This window comes from Zeus faber (genome assembly GCF_960531495.2).
Source record: "Zeus faber genome assembly, chromosome: 16".
Classification (NCBI taxonomy): domain Eukaryota; kingdom Metazoa; phylum Chordata; class Actinopteri; order Zeiformes; family Zeidae; genus Zeus; species Zeus faber.
Window position 1 is genome coordinate 8,692,787 of NC_137202.1, and position 20,720 is coordinate 8,713,506.

General features: G+C 44.2%; 1 protein-coding gene across 1 annotated transcript; it reads left to right on the forward strand.

Annotated features, from left to right (window-relative positions):
- Positions 1-16,401: 16,401 nt before the first annotated feature.
- Positions 16,402-18,105, forward strand: socs5b (suppressor of cytokine signaling 5b; the record flags this gene model as incomplete). Its single annotated transcript, XM_080016617.1, has 1 exon — positions 16,402-18,105. Exon 1 carries the CDS (start codon positions 16,417-16,419, stop codon positions 18,103-18,105), a length of 1,689 nt encoding a protein of 562 aa, XP_079872743.1. The 5' UTR covers positions 16,402-16,416.
- Positions 18,106-20,720: the final 2,615 nt, after the last annotated feature.

A 20,720-nucleotide genomic window follows, 5' to 3' on the forward strand; every position in this document is an offset into this window, starting at 1 on the left:
ATCAGATACCCAAACTGGCTACCACCAATCCAGTTATGATTCTACAATATTGCATTAAATAGACATGACCTTATCTTCAGGAACAACTACAGCAGCAACAACGTCATCAACAATGGCAGGACCTTGTTCTGCCATTAATGAAGACAAATATTTCAAATGCAGTTTCAATTTGTGAGGAATTTTCCATCCGAGGCCTCAGCAGGAATAATGAATTCAAGAAAAAGGTAAGATTTGTTGTGCAATTTGGTTTAGTCGTTATGCATTTCGTTTATCGTGTAGAGAAATGAAATGTACCTAAATGTACCTAAACCTTTAAAAACTTTGATTTCTGTGTATCCCTGTGAACATGTAAAATAGTGTTTGGAGAAACAATGTCACATCCCAATTGGAGCATGCCCATTTACTCACATGGAGGGATATTTTTGCAATTTATGGTATGTTTGATCCTTGGACATGCACGTGGATATTGTGATTGTATGCACAGATTTCAGCTTAATGTTTTATTGCAAATACTAATGATAAAAACAGCATACTGAAATGTGGCAAACAAGTTTTTTTTTTTTCTCATTTGTTTGTAAAAATGTGTATATATAACATACCACATTATCTATGTACCTTGTATAGCCTATACATGTACAGTATGTATGTCTGTTACCAGAAAACATGCCAGAGGAGGCCGTGGTGGGGTGTCCTCTTCCTTTTTAAGAGAGGTGTGCCTGCTGGGTGAACCAGAGGACACTCTGGTGCCAAAGGGACAGCTGAGGCCCCAGCTCAGCCAAAATGGGAACCTCTTCTCTGAGGTCCAGTTCTGGCGGGAGTGGAGTGCAGCCCAAGTAACTGGACATACATGGCAGGTTTTTGGAAACAAGATTCCACAAAATACACAGTAAGTCAGAGTCCCTACATCTGCTCACAAAAGCTACCTCACCATGACTATCCGAGACTCTAACCACCCCACTGAATATACGTTACCACCTCCAACGTATTAATTACCACAATAGACCCGACTGTCCAAATACTTGCTACAGCTACCACACAAAGTAATCACCCACTTGAACGCCTCAACTTCAACCACAACTGAACATTCTATAAATAGTGTAGCCATCTCTTGACCTGTCTGATTTAGGGTTATGACTTGGAGAACTAAAATACATATTTGATCATGATTTGATGGTCCACATAACCCCATGAGGTTATGGGTCATACTGTTATAATGGTATCAGATGCTGTTGCTCCGTTTCACAAGTGCCTAGACACTGGCGTGTACTGTAAGTCTGTTAGTTTTTATTATTATTATTATTATTATTATTATAGGAGCCAGAGTGCAAAAATGTAAGTGCCAATTTAAGGTGAATAGGAAAACAAACATTTCATCTCTTTGATCACTATAAGGGAGGAATGCAACAGGCAACACGCCTTTTAAAAGCACAGGACAGGTGTTCTCAATCACAATAAAGGTAATACAATCATTGGTTAACAAAGCTAGGAGCTACTTAGAAGTCACATGATTATTAACCAATAAGACTGAATTTATTGTGATTGAGAACACCTGTTCTGTGCTTTTAATGCCGTGTTGCCTGTGGCAATGGCCGTGTCCGGCTAGTACCGACTTGCAGATATCTGTGCAGTTCTTCACAGTACATAGAGAAGCATTATCACATCAATTTCAGGGAGTAAAACACCAGTCAGGTGGACGGCTGGGAGCTGGAACCCTGCCCAAGCGAACAGGGCAGGTAGGCCGAGTCCTTGGGAGGGCCACTAGGGGGCAGGGCCCCGGAACGGGACCGCTCAGGAGTTCGACCTGAGTGGTCGGACCTCGGGAGATGGGGTCGACGGCTCGAGAACGGGCCGGACCTCGGGAGAGGGGGTTGACTGCTCGGGAACGGGCTGGACCTCTCCTGAGGTCCAGCCCGTAATGTGTAACATTACCTGTGCATGGTGGGGTGTTAACACCTTATTGATGAGGCATGGGGTTCAACAAAGATGTTAATAGAGGCGGAGAGATGTGTTACAGCCTCCTCACCCAACCTGTAGCAAATCAGGGATTTGTACTCTCATATTTCTAGGGGTGTTTAGTATCGCAAAAGTGAAAGTTTAATACTTTATACTATATTTAGTTAATTAATTCTTACAGTGATTTAACAACTGGAATGTGTGGATCATTCACACTGGTTATGTATTTGTTTTAAGGCTACTGAGATCGACACTGACAGTCAAGTGGAGGAATCCAACCCGTCCCACAACCAAAGACCAACCCTCCAACAGCAATGACCAACCAACCACTTAGTCCTATGGATACATTGGGCTCGGGTTTGGGTCGGACTCGGACAGCGATGAAGAATTCAATCTGGCAATTGGGGCTAGCCTTGAAGATTGGTAATGTTTTAATTCAAAAAACATTTCATTATGAATAAAAATGGCTCTTATAACATGCTGTACTTAAATATATTTTAAACAAGGAGAAAGAATTATTATTTAATTTTTTCTAACTTTAACAGCTTCTACATGTAAACATTTCTCCGCAGACAATCACAGCAAGCTGATGCAGAAGTGGTGTCTGCAAAATAAATACTTTTGGGACTGGCCTCAGTAATTTACTCAGCTTCAACAAGCGAGTTCAATATCAACGGGACTGACATCCTGGATGGGGTCGGTGGGGGGGTTTCTCCCGCAAGACTTTCCACCCAGAAAACAGCATTTCTGGGAAGTTTGCAGATGAGGACGGCACCCTCGAGAAGGCGGTAGATCTGGGGGGTCCATGCCCGGAATTTTGCGCTTGCTTAGGTGGTGTGCAGTTTGGGTGGTGGATGTCTGGTAACAGGATACTGTAGGTGGTGTGCATCAAATCTCCATAGCTCTCCATACGTAGCACACCAACCCGCACACAGGACACAGACAATGAAGTCACTCTTCCTGCACACTCTGATGTGGAGGAGGAAAATCTGCTTGAGCTCATCATCACCTTAGGTGTGAATGCCGGGTTAGGGCGCAACACTACACTGCTGAGATCGCCATTAATGTTTAGGCAGGCAGGTTGCACGGACAGAGCGCACAGATCCCTAACTTGCTTTGCAGAGGTCAGAGCGATAAGCAGCACTGTCTTAAAAGACAGCAACTTTAATAGGAACTGAGTCACAGGTTTAAAGGTCCCGCTACAGATCGAGTCCAAAACCACCACTATCACTGAGGGGTCACGGCTTGCGTCACAGTATGCACGTGTCGCAACCCAATTAGAAAACGTTTTATGAGTGGGTGACTAAACACCGGCCCATGACAAGCTCATGACAAGCTGCGTGCGTATGCCCTAATTTTGGATGGAGCGTGCTGCACATAAAGGCGAGAAGTGGACTGTGCACAAGAGCCCACGATGGTGGAGATCACAGCGTGTGACAGTCCAAGCTGTTCAAGCCTGCGCAGTTCAGGCGCCAGGCCAACAGAGGATTTCCCAGGATGGGTCACTGAAAGCCTGTTGCCCCTGGCCGGCGACAGTGCATTGCGGCGCATTCGGGAGCCATAGTAGCAGCCATCTCCACAGCCTCTAGGCTACTAAATGGAGCGACAGTGATCTCACTACCCCCTCATGTTTTATGTAAGCCACCGTAGCCCGGTTGTCTGACCTGATCTGCACATCCTGGCACCGTATTAGGGGTTCAAAGTGCGTCAGGACCAGAAACAGACTGCAGTTCCAGGAGGTTGATGTTGCATGCGGACGGGGGCCACACGCCGCTCACCGCCTGACCGCGGCAGGTCCCGCCCCATCCCGTCAAGGAGGCATCCATCAAAACCTGTGCGTAAAAAGAAACTCGATCCAGACACACGCGCTGTGTGAGGGTCTGGGGTTCTCTCAAGTAGGCTAGATCGTGGCACAACCAGCAAACGTAGTCAGTGGCGCACCGGGTTCAACCGGAGCCCTCCAAAATATTGCAGGATACTGCGCATGTGTAGGAGGCCTAACGGCACGACAGTGTGGGCTGCTGCGAGCAGCCTGAGCAGCTTCATCATGGTCCGTGCCTTCACAACATGCAAGCTCAAGATTTTCCGTATTTGTCCACCAACATTTTGTTTGCTGGCAACAACTACACAAAGGTTGCCCGCTTGTTCAAATTTATGAACATGAGGATGGTGACCAAGAACACCTTTTCCATTCAGGACATGTACTGTCGACACAGCAAAGGTTTTCTGGAAAGAGAGGACGACTGAGCCCCTCAGTCGCCTTTAAGGGAGCGATGTTGTGGTCCTCGGTGCATGGTTTAATCTTTACCGTGTTATATAAGTATTGAAGACATTAGGCAATGGTAGTGTGATTTTATGTAAGCAGCTAACTCTTTATATGTTTTTTATTGGCTTTTTTCAGCTGATGGACTGACTAGGCCATTGTGCACAGTGATGCAGCTACACCACCATGGAGACACCAACGTGATTATTCATGTTGCCACCATAGACAAGCGGCAGACATCCTGGAACTCTGTCGTCATGGAGAAGGGGGGTTTTAACTAGACGGTGGACAAGCTTACATCAGAGATAAAGCTAGTGGAGATCTGTGCAGATGCTCATGCCCAGATCAGATATATATCACATATAATCACATATATGAATACATGTGATTCCACACTTCACAGACCCAGACAAAGGCAGATACAAGGATGCTTGGCATGGTGCCAAGAATCTGGCCCAAAAATTGCTGCCGTAGTTTTAATAAGTGGCTCATGTTATTGCCTATATCTTCGTCGTAAAGTGACTATATCTGACGTCAGGGGAATTTCACCATGTGCCAATGATGGCCGGGAGTCCGTACAGTAAGTTGTCATTCCAATCAAAGACAACAAACGCTGATTTCAATGGTTAGCTACTCCTCTTTGGCTGAACGTGTGTTAATCAATGAAATAATCTGGTGTAGTCTTCGGTTGGGATGAAAATCTGCATGCTCTCAGTACTCTATGGGATATGGTTGAATACCCATGTCTACACATGGGTATTGGAGGTCCATTCCCCTCCACTGGCTGAAAGATATCGTAAACCATTTTTGACGGTGTTGTAAGACAGCTGACACAACCGAGCAATTTCTTGTTAGCACATAATTTATATAATTCATTTCTATTGGTAAGTTCATTCATTTCCTTATTATGGGAATTTTTATAGTGCCGTTTTATTTTTTCGCTATTACTTCCCATTTCTCTTTTCTACAATCAATGTTTTGTATGCAAGGGATTATTTTTTAACATGCGCATTCAAGGTTGCCAGTTGTTCTAATGAATAACTGATATTTACTGGTTGAAATTAGTGTAATTACATTTTCAGAAGTGGTCCCGTACCCGTTACGAGAATAACGGCAGACGATACAGCGTATGGAGTGGGAATGCCTCGAAGGAGAAGCCTTCGACCGGAGCCTTGTTCGACTGTTACAAAATAACATTGTGATCTGGTGTAGTTTTTCCATTCGTTTGCCACCAGATGGCAAACCTGCTTCTTTTATCCTGAGAGCAAGGTCATTGTACCGTAAGGCAGAGTGAATTCAAAACCCTCAAAAAGAAACTGAAATGAATCATTTGGATCTGTACGGGGGTTTTTGTTTTTTAAATGTCAATAATATCAATACGTCATATCTGATTTTAGAATTACTTTATTACTTTTTTGTATTCATTAGCTACACACCCCATCTATTTCCTGGGGGTATGTCATCAATAATGCTGACATGATAATCTTCACATCATCCAAGATTATAAGGGGAGATTTATTTGCAAGGGCCACTCCCTTATCGAAAGCACTGGATCGGTTCAGACAGCGAGAAGTAGATACAAAATAGATTTTTGTATTATGTACACAAATAATATTTGAATTCGGACTTAATATGGTTTAATGCTTAATCACAAAGATCCACAATATGTCTTCTTCACTTTAAATTTCTATAGCTCGCCAAACCTAATTAGGAATGGCAACAGCACCATAGTGGTCTGTTGACAGTAACTATACAAACTTGTGCTAGACTGGAAAATAAATGCAATAGTCTCCTTGCCATAATAAATCACTCCCTTCACTCCCTACACCTTGGTGTCTTCTCCACTGATTTTAAAACTGCTTTAGTGAAACTGCTTTTAAAGAAAGGGAACTAAATAAATGATTTTGTATCTATAGATGACCTCTCCACCAAACAACAATCAGCTGTATGCGGCCGTGTCTCCCGATGACACCGGGCCAACTGACTCACCTGTTAACTGTATTTTAGATATAAAGGCCCAGATGTCACAGCATTTTTTACAGATCAACCAGAATAAAAAAGAAGTACAGATCATAGGTTCTAGGGCTCAGAGATAGAATACCCTACGACTTGACCCAAGCCCAAGAAGCAAGAAATCTAGGAGTGATTTGACTGTGATTTTAATTTCAAGGCTCATGTGCGAGGTGTCACAAACACAGCATTTTATCATGTGAGGAACATCAATGAAGTGAGCACATTTCTCTCGGCGCAACACAGAGAGACTGATGCACGCTTTTCTATCTAGCAGGCTCGACCCTTGTGACGTTCTCCTTTCTGGTCTACCCAAGAATACAATAAATCAGCTGCAATCAATTCAAAATTCTGCTGCATGAGTGCTGACTGAGACCAAAAGGAGAGCAAATATTATCCCTATTTCAAAGTCTTTATGCTGGTTACCTGTTAGTTACTAAGGCACTACATGGCCTTGCACCAGACCACCTCTCAGAAATGCTTTTGGTTTTATGAACCCCTCAGATCCGCTGGCTCTTCTCTTTTATACTCTTTTCTTCTATGTCCACAAAGCAGAACAAAACCTTTGGTGACGCTGCCTTCAGCAATTACCCTCAAAGCCACTGGAACAGCCTTCCAGAGGATCTGAGAGAAGCTGAAAATATTGATTTTTTTTTTGTCCTATTCAATTAACTTTTTTTTTTTTTTTTTCCCCCCGGTGGGGTGATTGTTTTAGTGTGCATTAGTCTCTAAATCCATTTTTAACATCCTAGGTTTTGTCAATCGCTTATAAAGCACTTTGAATTGCATTTGATTTGTTTGAAAGGTGCTATATGAATAATGTTTGATTGATTGATTGATTGATTGATTTCATTTTTCCTTTTTTAAAATAGAATAAATTCTGCTTCCCCTCCCCATCACCACTGTCATGTGGATAAGACTTTGGCTGATGACCTCATCTGCGTGTGTATGAATACTCCTCTGAGATAATTAAATTTTCTCAAAGGTTTACGCAACAGTGTTTTCAGTTATTTTCTAACGTAAACTCTGGAAATACTTTGACAAATTGACAATTTGAACAATTGTAGAATTAACAAATTGATTCTACAATTACCATTTTTTGTGTTGGGAAATTAAACTCAAAAACTGAGTTATTAAAGCAGTACATATTGCGTCTTCATACCGTTGTTTTAAATGCAGCTAAAGCTATGTACAGACAACCAAATAAAGTGCACACATCTGCACTCTAATGTAATGCACAGCCCGCCACGGTGCATTTAGCATAAACTGGTTTAAGAATGGTGCCAATGTGTTTCAATGATGGTTGATGGCTTTGGGTTTTACAACCAACTGTTTGGAGGATGAAACTTTAATTTACCCAGTACCATGGTAAGGTTTTTGAACTCAAATTTGGAGCCAGCATTTCAAATATATCTCAATATTATTATTAGGTAATTAGCGGCCACTCCTTAAGGCCAGGCGCAGTCATACTGTATGTAAACACCATCCTACAGTAAATGCAGTGTGCAGTGCTGCAGCCATCCACAACATCCATTTGCAGGGCACCTGGCCTGAACAAGCCTGGGACTGGGTGTTCACCTCAGGGAGGGACTGGGCCGGCGGACACACTGGGGCAAGACTGGGCCTGGGCTCACTGTGGTACTCTCTGAGAGGGTCACACGAGGGGGGTGGGGGTAATGAGAATGTTGCTTCCCATCATTTATAACTGTTTATGCAGTTTATCCATGTTCGGATATGCTGCACTCATTACCAACTACTATTTTAGACAACATGACGGTCATGGTATTTTCATCTAGTAGAGAGGACTTAGGATCTAGTGAAGTGTTCAGGTTTGTACAAAGGGGGGCAGTAATGCTCAACTGTTTTAAAAATATGTATACGTATCCTGTACTGTCAAGTTTTTTGTACATTTTATTTATATAGACTTAAATAGATTTGCATTTATTTTTCAAATAAATGACAAGAAAAAGGTGTGTCTCGTACATGCTATCCAGCGATCCACTATTTATATAAAGCGTCAAATGTATTGCGCGCACGTAAAACGTCAATTGTACCTTTGGCGAAAGGTGAAATATGAATGAAATATCATATTCATAAGCACGTTTTAATTTGCGTGTAAGTCCCATGAAAACAAGGATCGTTGTGTTGACGTTTACCTCAGGACGCGCCGCGTTTATCTACTTGGGGAGCGGGTCCACTTCCGCGGGGGGGGCCGCCATGTTGCCCCGCTACAGGGGGGCGCTCAGTAGGCTGCGGCCTCACCCCGAGACGCCACTAAATCCTACACAAATGCGCCTTTAAGTAAAAGCGTCCGAGTGCTTCTCCCCACCGCGGCCCGGGTGTTCTGGCGCGCCGCGTCCCTCGCCTGTGTTCGAGAGAATTATAGACGAGAACCACGTGGTTAACGTGTCAATAAAAAACGTCAATATTATCCTGGCGTACGCTGCACCTCCCGCGCCACCGGAAATTTACCCCCCCCGGGCTCCCGATTGGACGCCGCCGCCGTCACTCGGTCTCCCAGACGCCAGCCACGGCGCCGCTCCCGTTCTCCCTGCGCTCCGCCGTCACGTTGGTCCGCCGGGGGGGGGGGGAGAAAAAGGGACGAGCGCGGCCCGCGGAGCGACCGGACCACGATGAGGGAGCGGGACCCGAAATACACGCCACCCCTCTAACGAGCTCCGGATCCGTTTTTTTTGTTTGATTTTTTTTTTTTTATTATTAGAGCCTCTCTCGGCATGACGCCGGCGACCGTCTGCGTGTTTTCTTCTGGTTCCATCCGACGCTGCGGACCGCAGGGGGGATATGTGCTCCGCTGCTCCTGAGAGCTGTTTTCCCGCAGACAAAGAGAGCTGTTGAGTCGGGGCTTTCTGGAAGACAAAAGGGGGTAAGGGCCGAGCGTGCGGAAAGCTACCGAGTCGGTGCTTGTGCGGTCCGCTCCCCTTAGCGGCGCACGATTTTCTTCTAACCGCCGCGCCGCTGGCTTGTGTGTGCACGGTCTAATCTGGAAACGATTCTTATTTTGCGTGCTAACCTGGCTAATTGCTAGCAGCCGTTTTGAAGGGATGGCTAACAGCTAGCATCGTTTGACAGTCCGGGGGAAAAACAAAAAAAAAATCCGTGTCTTTAATGTCAAATTGCTTTCTGTCTCAATCGCGCTCGGGCGTCTCCGTCGTTGAAATAGTCACGCCGATTGTGTGGCCAACGAAGGACAAATTCTCGTCCGCGAGTCCGATAAAATGTACATCTTTGTCCGCTTAATGTGTTAGCATGTGGGCCTATGCTAAACTAGCCGGGACGAACACGGCCTCTCGTCAGAGGCCCTTTCCAACAATCCCAGAAGAGCGTGTCAAGGCGGGTACTGCTGCGCTAGTGACGACGGTTACCATTAATGGATAAAGCCAGCAAACTAGTTGGCCAATACATAAAGATGTTAATAACTGTTACGGGCACGGGGGCACGGTGCTGGCACAGCAATAAGGTCCCGGGTTCAATTCCTGCCTGGGGCGCTGCTGGCACTGTGCTCCGGTGGGCTATCTCCTGATTAGGGGCCTCTATTGTGTGGACATGTTCTACCCGTGCTCACATGGGGTTTCCTCCATATAACATCGGTAAGGACCCCCACCCCACCCCACCCGCACCTGACCATTGGGTCCCCCGGCAGCATCGCTGTTTGCTGCCCACTGCTCCTGGCTGCCACGGAGGAAGGACAAGTCGGGATGGGTCAAAAGCAGAGAGCAAGTTCCACTTGTGTGTGTGTGTGTGTGTGTGTGTGTCTGTGTTTGTGTGTGTGTCGTCAAACTGGAAATAATGACTAAGGAATGAGTTAATATGGGTACAATGACCATGGCACTTGCGCACATTGAATGTGACTTCCGAATCTCAACGACGAGTCGAACCTTTAATCACTACTAACTGTCACGAAGAATGACAATTCATTTAAAATCGGATTGGTTTATCTTGGAAAGGGTCGTCAGGTTTGACTTTTCTATGTCCAACACTGGGGGGGGGGGTGGGGATGAAGTTTTGTCAAATAGTTAACTTGCCTTGCTTACTTGAGTTACATTTAGTCAATGCTCTTGCAAATAAAGTCTGCATTCACTAGCATCAGGGTCCCGGTCTCGATGAGTTTTACTGGAATGTACTGAAACACTGAGTTGGCTTTTGCCCGTGCAAAGGAGGCTTCCTCCCCTTATCTTGTCCGCTGCCCCGGCCTCTCCTAGATCACTGGGATCCCATGAGGATGGGTGTGTGGCTGTGGAAGAGCTGATGTAGCCTGGTTCTTTTTCAAGGCAAGGCTTTAAATGGACATAACACTAGCCTAAAGGCATTAGCAGTGGTGGCAATCGTAGAAAATGACATAAAATAGCTTTGGTTGACCTTTTTTCTCCTTTGTTAAGTTTGGAGTTAATATAAAGATGCCGCCCGCCTCACTTCACCCGGTCTTATTCCAGTGTCTCAATGCTTTGGAGGACGGTAAACAAAAGATGGCATAACCTTGACCATACTACTTATATTGTATCCTAAAATAGTGTTCACATCACTGAAGAAAGAGCCACTTTTCATATTATCTGATAGGCGGGATCTATGAGAGGCTCAACATTTTTAGAATTATATTTTATCCCTTAGATCACCGATTCTCAACCTGTTTAATTTCAAGGACCCTCAATTTTATACACATTAGGCAACAGGCCATATTTGATAAATTCTCTCAGGCATGCCATCTGAAAATATTTTTATTACTGGATGTGATTGAGTGCCTAGTCATAAGCTGCTTTCACACCTGCGCTCCGGACAATGTCCAGACATGATTATCCGGACATTGTCCAGATTTACCCTTTCACACAAAAAACAGATTGTGCTTGTCAGACGCATTTACAATACCTGGAAATAATCCATTTGGATTAGACGAGGGGTGGAGCCTGGGTAGAGCGTGCAGGAGGCAGGATGTGATGCAATGATGCTGTCCACCCAAGATGGCGGACGAAGGTACCAACTAACCAATAGTTGGGCTCTTTTTTTGCATTGATGGTCTATGTATTTGAATGTATCCGCAATATAAACAAGAGAGTGTAAAGTTATAATAAAGAAAGGAGTACGCAACAGCTACGCTCTGTGCACGACGATCCACACAAAGGTAAATAACTAGTGCATGATAGACGTCATCAACACGCGACACGCCCACGCTTGCTGTGAATGATCCAGACAATTTACCTTCTCTCTTCACATAGACTCAATCGGACCTTACCCAGACTTTGTACTAGGGTGCTGGCTTGGTAAAGTCTGGGTCAAATGATTTGGACATTTGCGTTCGCACATACAGCTCAACCTGGTAAAGTCTGGATAATTTCAGGTTTACAGTGCATTTGTGAAAGCAGCTATAATCTATGTCTAAACCTAAATCAATCATTATTGTACATTGTCTCTTATTTATTTTTTTAACCTGTGCTGGCAGCATGCTTGGCATACAACGGATTATTTGTATGCCATTGCATCTAGGACAGAGTTGGTCTGCAAGTGGAGTTCAAGTTCTCAACTTGCAATGACACTCTTTATTCATTCTTTAATCATCAAGAACTGCTGCAACAACTGTCCTGTGAACGACCTGTAGGATGACAAGAGCACAGCTTTTTGTTACAAAGAACCGCCACCAATCCCACTCTTTGGAGAACAATGTTATGTCCCAACAGACATTACTTTACTATAGTAGTAATGGATAGTATCAAAGTAAAGTTGTTTCACGAGTGTTACTGGTGACTATCATGTCAATCCTATCCCTTAATATGTTTTCTGGCTTAAGGTAAGAATTTTTGGTCATTTTAATTTATTTATTGTAGACCTTCCTTGCATTGTCGATTCTGTGACTATAGTGGTTGAGTTTTTATAAGTTTTATAGGTACAGAATAATAAGTAAAAACCGAGCTGAGCTTCCAACTGAGGATCATTTTCTTTTTGCCTTTTGGGTGGGACCAAGTTTGTAAAATCCAGATGTATCCAGTAGTGGAGTGGTAATGGTAGTGGAAGAGTTCTGTACAATATACTTTATTTGTTCATGGTCTCTGTCAAGCCTCAGTCCCTTCGACCAGTGGGTCACGTGGTTAGGTTAGTGGCATCTCAATATGTCCCAATATTTCTGACTCGGTATTAAAAAGTGTGTGTGTGTGTGTGTGTGTGTGTGTGTGTGTGTGTGTGTGTGTGTGTGTGTGTGTGTGTGTGTGTGTGTGATTTTCTTTACTGTTGTAAGGTCATAGTGATGAACTTATTTGATTTTTATTAAAGGCACAAAACATTATCAGCTCAAACAGCAGGTTATGTCACATATATTACAGCAGGTTACAGCCATGGAAATGCTATCGCAATATTTGTGAATACACTCCTAGCACCTTGCCATTCAGACGTGCTGGAATTATGTACATTGTATATATTACATTCCTATTAAAACAAGTTTAAACATTATTATCATCCTAATATTTTTCATTGCTATTGTGAATTTTTTTTTTAATATATTTAATTTTTTGCTTTGCCATAATTTTCCCTACTGTAATTGTGTGTTAGGAATCCCTACCTATTGACATTGAGCCAGACAATCTGCAATGTTAATACAGATCTGGGAGCAAAACAAGTTCCAATTGTGTGAATGTGTTTTGGCGTTTGCGTTTTGGCCGATTTTTAAAAAAGTATCAAAGTGAGGAATTTGTAGACTTCGCAAAAAAGTAAATGGACAAAAAAAGATAAAATCTTACCTTATCTCCAAATAGTGTCGGGCAGTAGCTGAAGAGGTACAGCAGGTCATCTAGTAATCCAAAGCTATGAGCAAGTTAGAACATTGTTGTCCCGTTTCTCATTGTGTCGAGTTGAATGTTAATTAGAATTAATTATAAAGCAGAAGACGGTGGTTTTATTTGATGCAAAACATGGTAAAAATATGCTAATCAAACAATGTTGTAGCGCTAAATACAATTTGAGCGGGTATAATTATGCTTTATACTGTATTTTACCATGGTATATTGTAAAACCATCCCACCCCCAGCACACTTTACTGTAGTAGGTAGAAAATTAAGCTTGTTTGAGATGCCTCAATTTTGGTGTGGAATAACTTTGCGCTTCGAGGCAGACAAGCGGTTGCTCCAAAACAAATGGTCCTATTGAACACTTGAAGGGAGAAACAAATTGAACCAAGCCAATCACAATTTTGGGTTCATAACTAAAAAAAAAATAAATCTATTCATTGTTTTTATTCATAATTAAAAATAAATCAGCGAAATATACATTACTATGCCCTAGCATTTAATGTCGTTGTTCCGCTGCACTCAAGACATTCTTATTCTTTAAATTTGTATTTCAGTCGCCATTATGGAGGAGGATCACACTCAACAGAGAATTTATGTGAAGATTTATATTCTGGAAACATAAACAAGACAATGTCTGGTACTCGTTATCAACTCACCTTATAAATGATCTACTGTTGAGGTTGACCTTCCTGGTTAACGCTGTGTAGCTGACCATGTTTTATATCACTTTTGCGTATGGTCCCCATTGTTCAGTAAAGTGTCTACTCAAAATAGAATTTTGGGCTTTTAATTATTTGATGCTTATGGTCTGTCACTGAGCTAATTTACATGTTTGGCTGTACTTGAAGTACACGTAAGTTCCTGTTTATTTGTAGTTTACAAAATGTTACTTGATTTTATTTAATAGTCCTTGAAAAATATATGCGTTGTATCACCATCATGAAACTAGTGCATCTGTTTATCGTTTCCTCTATTGTGTAATAAGAGCACAAATAGTTACTGTTATGTACTGTCGAAGACCAGATGCAACAGTTTTATTTTGTTTCATACAAGTTTTTTTTTATGAAAGCTTATGCCGAAGAGTTCGCATTACAATGTGAAATTTCCCCCGGCATTGGAATTGACGACCAAATTTCTGGTATTGTCCATCCCTACCTCGGATGCTTAATAACTATAAAATGTCAACCACACATTTCATCATTTATTGGACAGTAAAAAGAAAATCTCTGGTCCATTGCCTCTTGTGTGGAACTATAAACTTGAGAATTTTGTTGCTAGTGTTTTTGTTGAGGTGATTAGCAAGCAGAAGAATAAAACGTGCCAACCCGCATGGAAAAGTTGAGCCTCCCTAGATGGAGCTGATATAACATCTTGCCTCACAATTCCAGTTCTTGGAGGGTTAACAGAGGGCTGTGAACATGATGCAGCACAGCCGGCCACCAGCCAAGTGTTTCTCGGCCACATTGTGAAAATGTCTAGTTATTTGTTTAAAATCTTATATATTTCAAATGAGGTTGTCAAGTTGAAGGGCTCTTAATAGTTAATTTGATCAAATGTGTATCCCCTGCTGACAGTGAGGTAATCCAGGTAATCTTTATTTATTATTAATGTTTTTAGGCCTGGTTGAAAGACGCATAAAATAAAATATTGCTGCAGTCAAACTTTGAATTGTGATCTGCTTTTTGATACAGCAAATAACAGGATGTGATGTGTTGTATTTTCTTACATTTAAACTTCTGTTAGGACCTACTTCCATTGGAATGTCCACTGCGGGAGACACATTATCATGCAACATAAGATGTATTTAAGTGTAGTGTATCTACAATCGGTGGAAGGGATATCTAAAGTTCTTTATTAACTAAATTAAGATGACAATCATTAATTTTCTTTTCTGTTTTTGTGTGTTTTTCCCAGAAGATATGCATGAATATTTGGCAGCCTTGTAGGACTAGCAAGCCTTTGGTATAGGGATAATTGTGAGGCAGGTTTGAGATGCTACTGTACGTGTCTCTTACATCAGCGACACTTGAGAAAGCAGTTGACCACACTGCTTCAGACTGAATCGTGTGGTAAGCACATGCATGTCGAGCTCAGGATGGCAGACAAAACCACAGCGACTTGAGTCGCGTCACACTGGTGATGCATCCTAAGTAGTTGACAGCTTGACCGAGAACTTGTTCCGTTCACCTATCCTCGTCAAGGTCGAACACACCCTGAATGTTTGAATGCTAGCAACAAGAGCGGTTTCGTGATATCCCTTGTAAGCTGGCGTGTATATTAAAAAAAAAAAAAAAAAAAAAAGAGGCCAAGTTGAATGAATCTACTAAAGGCCTGGCCTAATATCATTAGTTCGGCAAACGATAGTCCTGGTGGGGGAGGGGCAATACAGTGCTCAGTTAATCAACTTAATCCGTCATGTGCTGGAGAACAATCCTGTTTCCCATCACAGGACCTTCCCTGTTGCTCCTGATTGGGGAAAATCCACATAGGATCGTTTGTATTCATTACAACAGGCAACACTCTGCAACCAGGTCGATGTTGTGCACGCTCACATTTTAGCTTCTTGGGATATAAAGACAATGATAAAAATGATCGTTAGAAATTGGATCGGTTTGCACAGACTGAAGCTGGAGACGAGATACATTTTCCTGGTCCTTTTAATTGTGTTAACTTGTACTGCAAAGTATGGGGGAAAAGAATGAGCTATGAACTAGTTCAATATTGCAATGGTGATATTACATGTGATATAATAAAATAATTAAGCACAGTGTGATGTTATTGCAGCTTAAAACTAACAAGTTTTCTGTTTAGTTTAACCTGCTTAGATTATGTTGGCAACCCTGATGCTTGGGTCCTGTGCTTAGATACACCCAACTTGTTCTGCATGTGCAACTTCTCTATCACTTGCATTTCCTTTCAGTCCTCTCTTCGCAAGAGAGTCCCTCATCCCCATTAGCTCTGTTTTGCGTTAAATGATGTTATTCACACTTATGTCAAGTTACAAATTCCGGGTTCAGTGTGTGTGTGATTACTTTTTTCAGTGAGAGTTGGTTAGGTCTAGACTGGCTCTGTAATACAGTACATACCAGTGGATCAGCTGGGAGCAGATCCCTGGGTTCATTTATAGCCATGGCCTTGTGTCCCTGCACGTCTGCCTGGCAACTCCTCGCTCTTTCAGCTACTCGAGCACACCCACTTCTCAGACACTTTGGCCCTGTTAAACTCGCACAACATTTAATTACTAGATGCACGTTAGTCTGGGGAATTTTAATGTAGGACACTCTTATGTTACTTGCGACTCTTTGTTTAGCACAGCGCCTTTCTCTTGTGACATTTTATTATCTATGACTTAAAAGCTTTTTTTTTTTTTCCTTATTCACAGGTCCCCACGGGCTCCAATCGATGGAGAAAGTGGGCAAGATGTGGAGCAACTTGAGGAGCAAATGCCAAACTCTCTTCCACACCGACAGTTCTGGACCTGGTGAAATGGGCATTGAGGCCAATGCTGTTCACTGTGTGGTGGAGCTCAGCCAGGGAGCCGGTCTGGATGATCCACCGGTCCCTGTGGCCCCCAGCCCCACCAGGAACGTTTTGCCACTCCCACTGGTAACAGCAGGGCGTCGCCACCACAACTGTGTGTCAGACATCCCCCAGATTGTGGAGATCACCATCGATAAGGATACTGAGGACGTGCGGGGGGGAACGGGGGCCGTTCCCCTTGCTCGGAGAGACTCCTACTCCCGACACGCCCCGTGGGGGGGTAAGAAAAAACATTCATGTTCGACAAAAACCCAAAGCTCCCTCGAGGCAGACAGATGGTCCACCCGCTCTCGGGGGGGCGGCCGCCGGGACCGCCGCTACGGTGTGAGCTCCATCCAGGAGATCGGGGACTCGGTGTCCGGGACACGCAGCCTGAGCGCTCGCACCCTTCGCCAGCGTCTGAGTGACACAGTGGGCCTCTGCCTCCCGTTGCCCCCCCGCCGGCGGTCCCGCTCGTCCAAGACACCCACGACTTCCAAACGGAGGATCCACCTGGCGGAGCTCATGCTGGAGACCTGCCCCTTCCCGCCGGGCTCTGACCTGGCGCACAAATGGCACCTGATCAAGCAGCACACAGCGCCTGTCAGCCCGCATTCCTCCACCGCCCTGCTAGACGCTTTCGACCCAGCGCACCCCTCTCCCGAGGACGAGGAGGAGCAACTGCGGGAGCGCCGCAGGCTCAGCATCGAGGAGGGTGTAGACCCGCCACCTAACGCTCAGATCCACACCTTGGAGGCTTCAGTGTCGGGCTCATCCCTCTACAAACTGGGACCAAAGATGGCGCCCGGCGTCGGTGAGTCCTCCGGCGACGCCCGGGGTGCCGGAGCCAGCTGCTCTGGTGGTCCTGGGTCATCAAGCATCTGTGGACAGGCATCGGGTGCTGCCGCATCCACCCAGGACTGCGACTCAGAGGAGGACTCCACAACCCTCTGCCTGCAGGCCAGGAGGCCCAAGCAGCGGCACGCCTCGGGGGAGGGCCACCCTGGCCGGCAGCAGCCGAGCCCCTGGAAGGTCCACACCCAAATCGACTACATCCACTGCCTGGTGCCTGACCTACTGCAGATCACGGCTCTGCCCTGCTACTGGGGCGTGATGGACCGCTATGAGGCTGAGGCGCTGCTGGACGGGCGGGCTGAGGGCACCTTCCTGTTGCGAGATTCCGCCCAGGAGGACTACCTCTTCTCCGTCAGCTTCCGCCGCTACAACCGCTCGCTGCATGCCCGCATTGAGCAGTGGAACCATAACTTCAGCTTCGATGCACACGACCCTTGCGTGTTCCACTCGTCCACTGTCACGGGCCTGCTGGAGCACTACAAGGACCCTAGCGCTTGCATGTTCTTCGAGCCGCTGCTCACGGCCCCACTCCACCGGACCTTTCCCTTCAGCCTACAGCACTTGGCGCGCGCCGCCATCTGCCGCTGGACCACATACGACGGCATTGGCGCCCTGCCTCTTCCTGCTACCCTGCAGGACTTCCTCAAGGAGTATCACTACAAACAGAAAGTGCGAGTTCGCTGGCTGGAGAGGGAGCCGCCGCTCAAAGTCAAATAGGACGGGGCTTCCCTAGGAGGATTACAAAACTTAGCCAATCGGGCGAAGCCGCACTTAGACGGCTCCTCGGCGTGGCGGTGGGTGGAGTTTAGGTGACACGAGCTACATAGGATTCATTCTAATCTCTATTGTTTCAGTTATTAACATCACCGAAAAAATACCTACAATTATATTCAGTATAACGCTGTCTGGCAAGCACACGTTTTTAGTGTTGAACAGGTTATTTTGACAGAGATGGGGAATCACAAATATCAGCGCTTTGTGTCTTTGCTCTCCCGTTTGTTTCTATACCTGCCTGCATGCAAGTCCCTCGTTTATCCAAAATCACTAGTTAGGTCCCCACATGGTTTATGTTGTACAGTTCACTTTGTGCTTTCTCTAACCCTACCCCCCCCCCCCTCCCCCCTTCCAACACACACTTTGATGACAAAGCGCTTAGTGGAGGGTTGTGCAGTGTGTTTGGGCTTTGAGGGTGTGTATGTGCATGCCCACCTGCCTATGGGTTGCGAGGGGCTGCGAAACTGCAGTCATAGCTTGTCCCATGGATAGAGCTACAGTCACACCACTTGCCCTAATTGTCGAAGGGATTAATTCTGAGAGGGTCTGCGGACAGGAAGGGACACCAAACGGTCCATAGGAAAGACTACTTCCACCTCCTGCGGCACTAGATAATAAGCAGGAAAGTAGCTGCTGCATGCTACGTTAGGGCTGGATATTTGGCACAACAAATCATGTTGAATCCGATATTGATTAGATAGCTCATGATACAATTCTATATCGATATATTGACTATTACTAATATAGAAATTTGGTATTTCAATTCATCTTTTATGGTGGTTTTTAATTTAATCAGAAAATGGTTGCATAACTTCCAAATGAAGGAACAATTTTGGCCCAGCCCTACTATGTGGCCAGCATGGTGAGCTTATCCATTTTCATTTTGACTCCTTGATCCCACCACTGGTGACATATGAGGGTTTACTTCTTGTTTAGATGTTTTTTGCCAGACTTTAACCCCTCCACCATTCTATTGTTTTATTTTTTCCCCTTAAGTTAGTTTTCAATGACCAATGTCTAAGATTTAGTTCCCAGGATTACTGTCTAACAGTCTGGTGTCCTTACAGACTTGCAACGTAGCTTTATGTAGATGAACACGGGGATGCACCAATACCGCTGTTCACTGATACTAATTCCAAGTACCTTAAGTATTGAATACTTATCTGATCCATTAATGTTACTAGGCTGTATGTGCTTAAACAGTTAATTTATCCAAATGAATTGCCTCTATTCGAGACATGTAACATGCTTATGTATGTCATAAAAGCACATATAGACCACAGTGTTGGGTATTTGATTTAGGGATATGCCAATATACTATTTTAGCCTTGTATCGAATACCAGTGTTACTATCAGTGCACCCCCCACCATATGGCATCTGAGCGTTGCTCCCCACCATTCTCCCACAATCCCAATTATTTGGTGGTATCTAGCTTTACTGGTCAAATCTGATTTACAAAAAAAAAAAACTGATGTACTGCGATACTTACCACTGCGATATCAAGTGATTGCTGCATATGAACATGTGATAGATGAGGATGGATAGCTTTTCATACATTTGAAAATTTTTAAATAATCCCTTTTTAATGACTTGTTTACTATGAGAACCAAGTCATTCTGGTGCTTCAAATAATTGCTTCCTTTGCAATGTTATATTTGTCTTTGAAATGAAGGTTAAAAAAAAAAAAATCCCCAGGTCACAACTCCACAACAAACTGCTTGTAAGGGTAGAGAATTTGAAGTTCCCCAGGGCCCTACGGTAACTTTGAGAAGCGGTTGCCAAGATGACAACCATGCATCAGCTTTCAGTTGCCAAGACTGACAAAATGGCTGCTGAATTTTAACCATTTTATAATTGAGTGAGAGCATATGATATATAGATTAATCAACAGATTTCTAAACAGGTGTATACCACACTGGTTGAAAATGAGGTAACCAGACTGCAAAAGATGGTTGACAATGGCCCAAATCTGGTTGCCCAGGGCAACTGTTATTGTCGAACCCTTCTCCTTGGCATAGACTGCACTATTGTTTCTGTTATTTGAGCAGGTTGTGCTGTTTTTATCATTCAATGGTTTCGAGGAAGTTGCTGTTAAAATTGCTCTCACTTTTTCCACGCAGTTGTTCAGAGGAGAAAGGGAGGCTGCAGCCGATTGGCGGGAGTTGCGATCTCTCTATTCGGGATGTGTTACCAGTGGTGTCTTGTTTGTTTTTTTAGTTCTTTGTTTTAAAAACCTGCCTCCAGGGTCGTATTTTGTGTGTGAGGAACCCTTATCTCCCAAAAAAGCCTGACAAAACCTTCACCCTGATATAGTTTGTAATCTGAACAAAGCCAGTTTGACTGTGGACGTCTGCACTACTGGCCGGCTCGCTCATTTTCCATTGAGTTTTCAATGGGGAAAGAGGATCTACAACCATGTGTGACCTCTGTGCCTTTTTAAGAGGTTTGTGTATTGTACACAACATTTAGTTGCTTTTCAGTCCCAAACTGGTGCATGAAATGCTCCAATTGCGACTGAAGAGTTATCAAGAGGCGCGTGAGCTAAGAGCTCATCCTA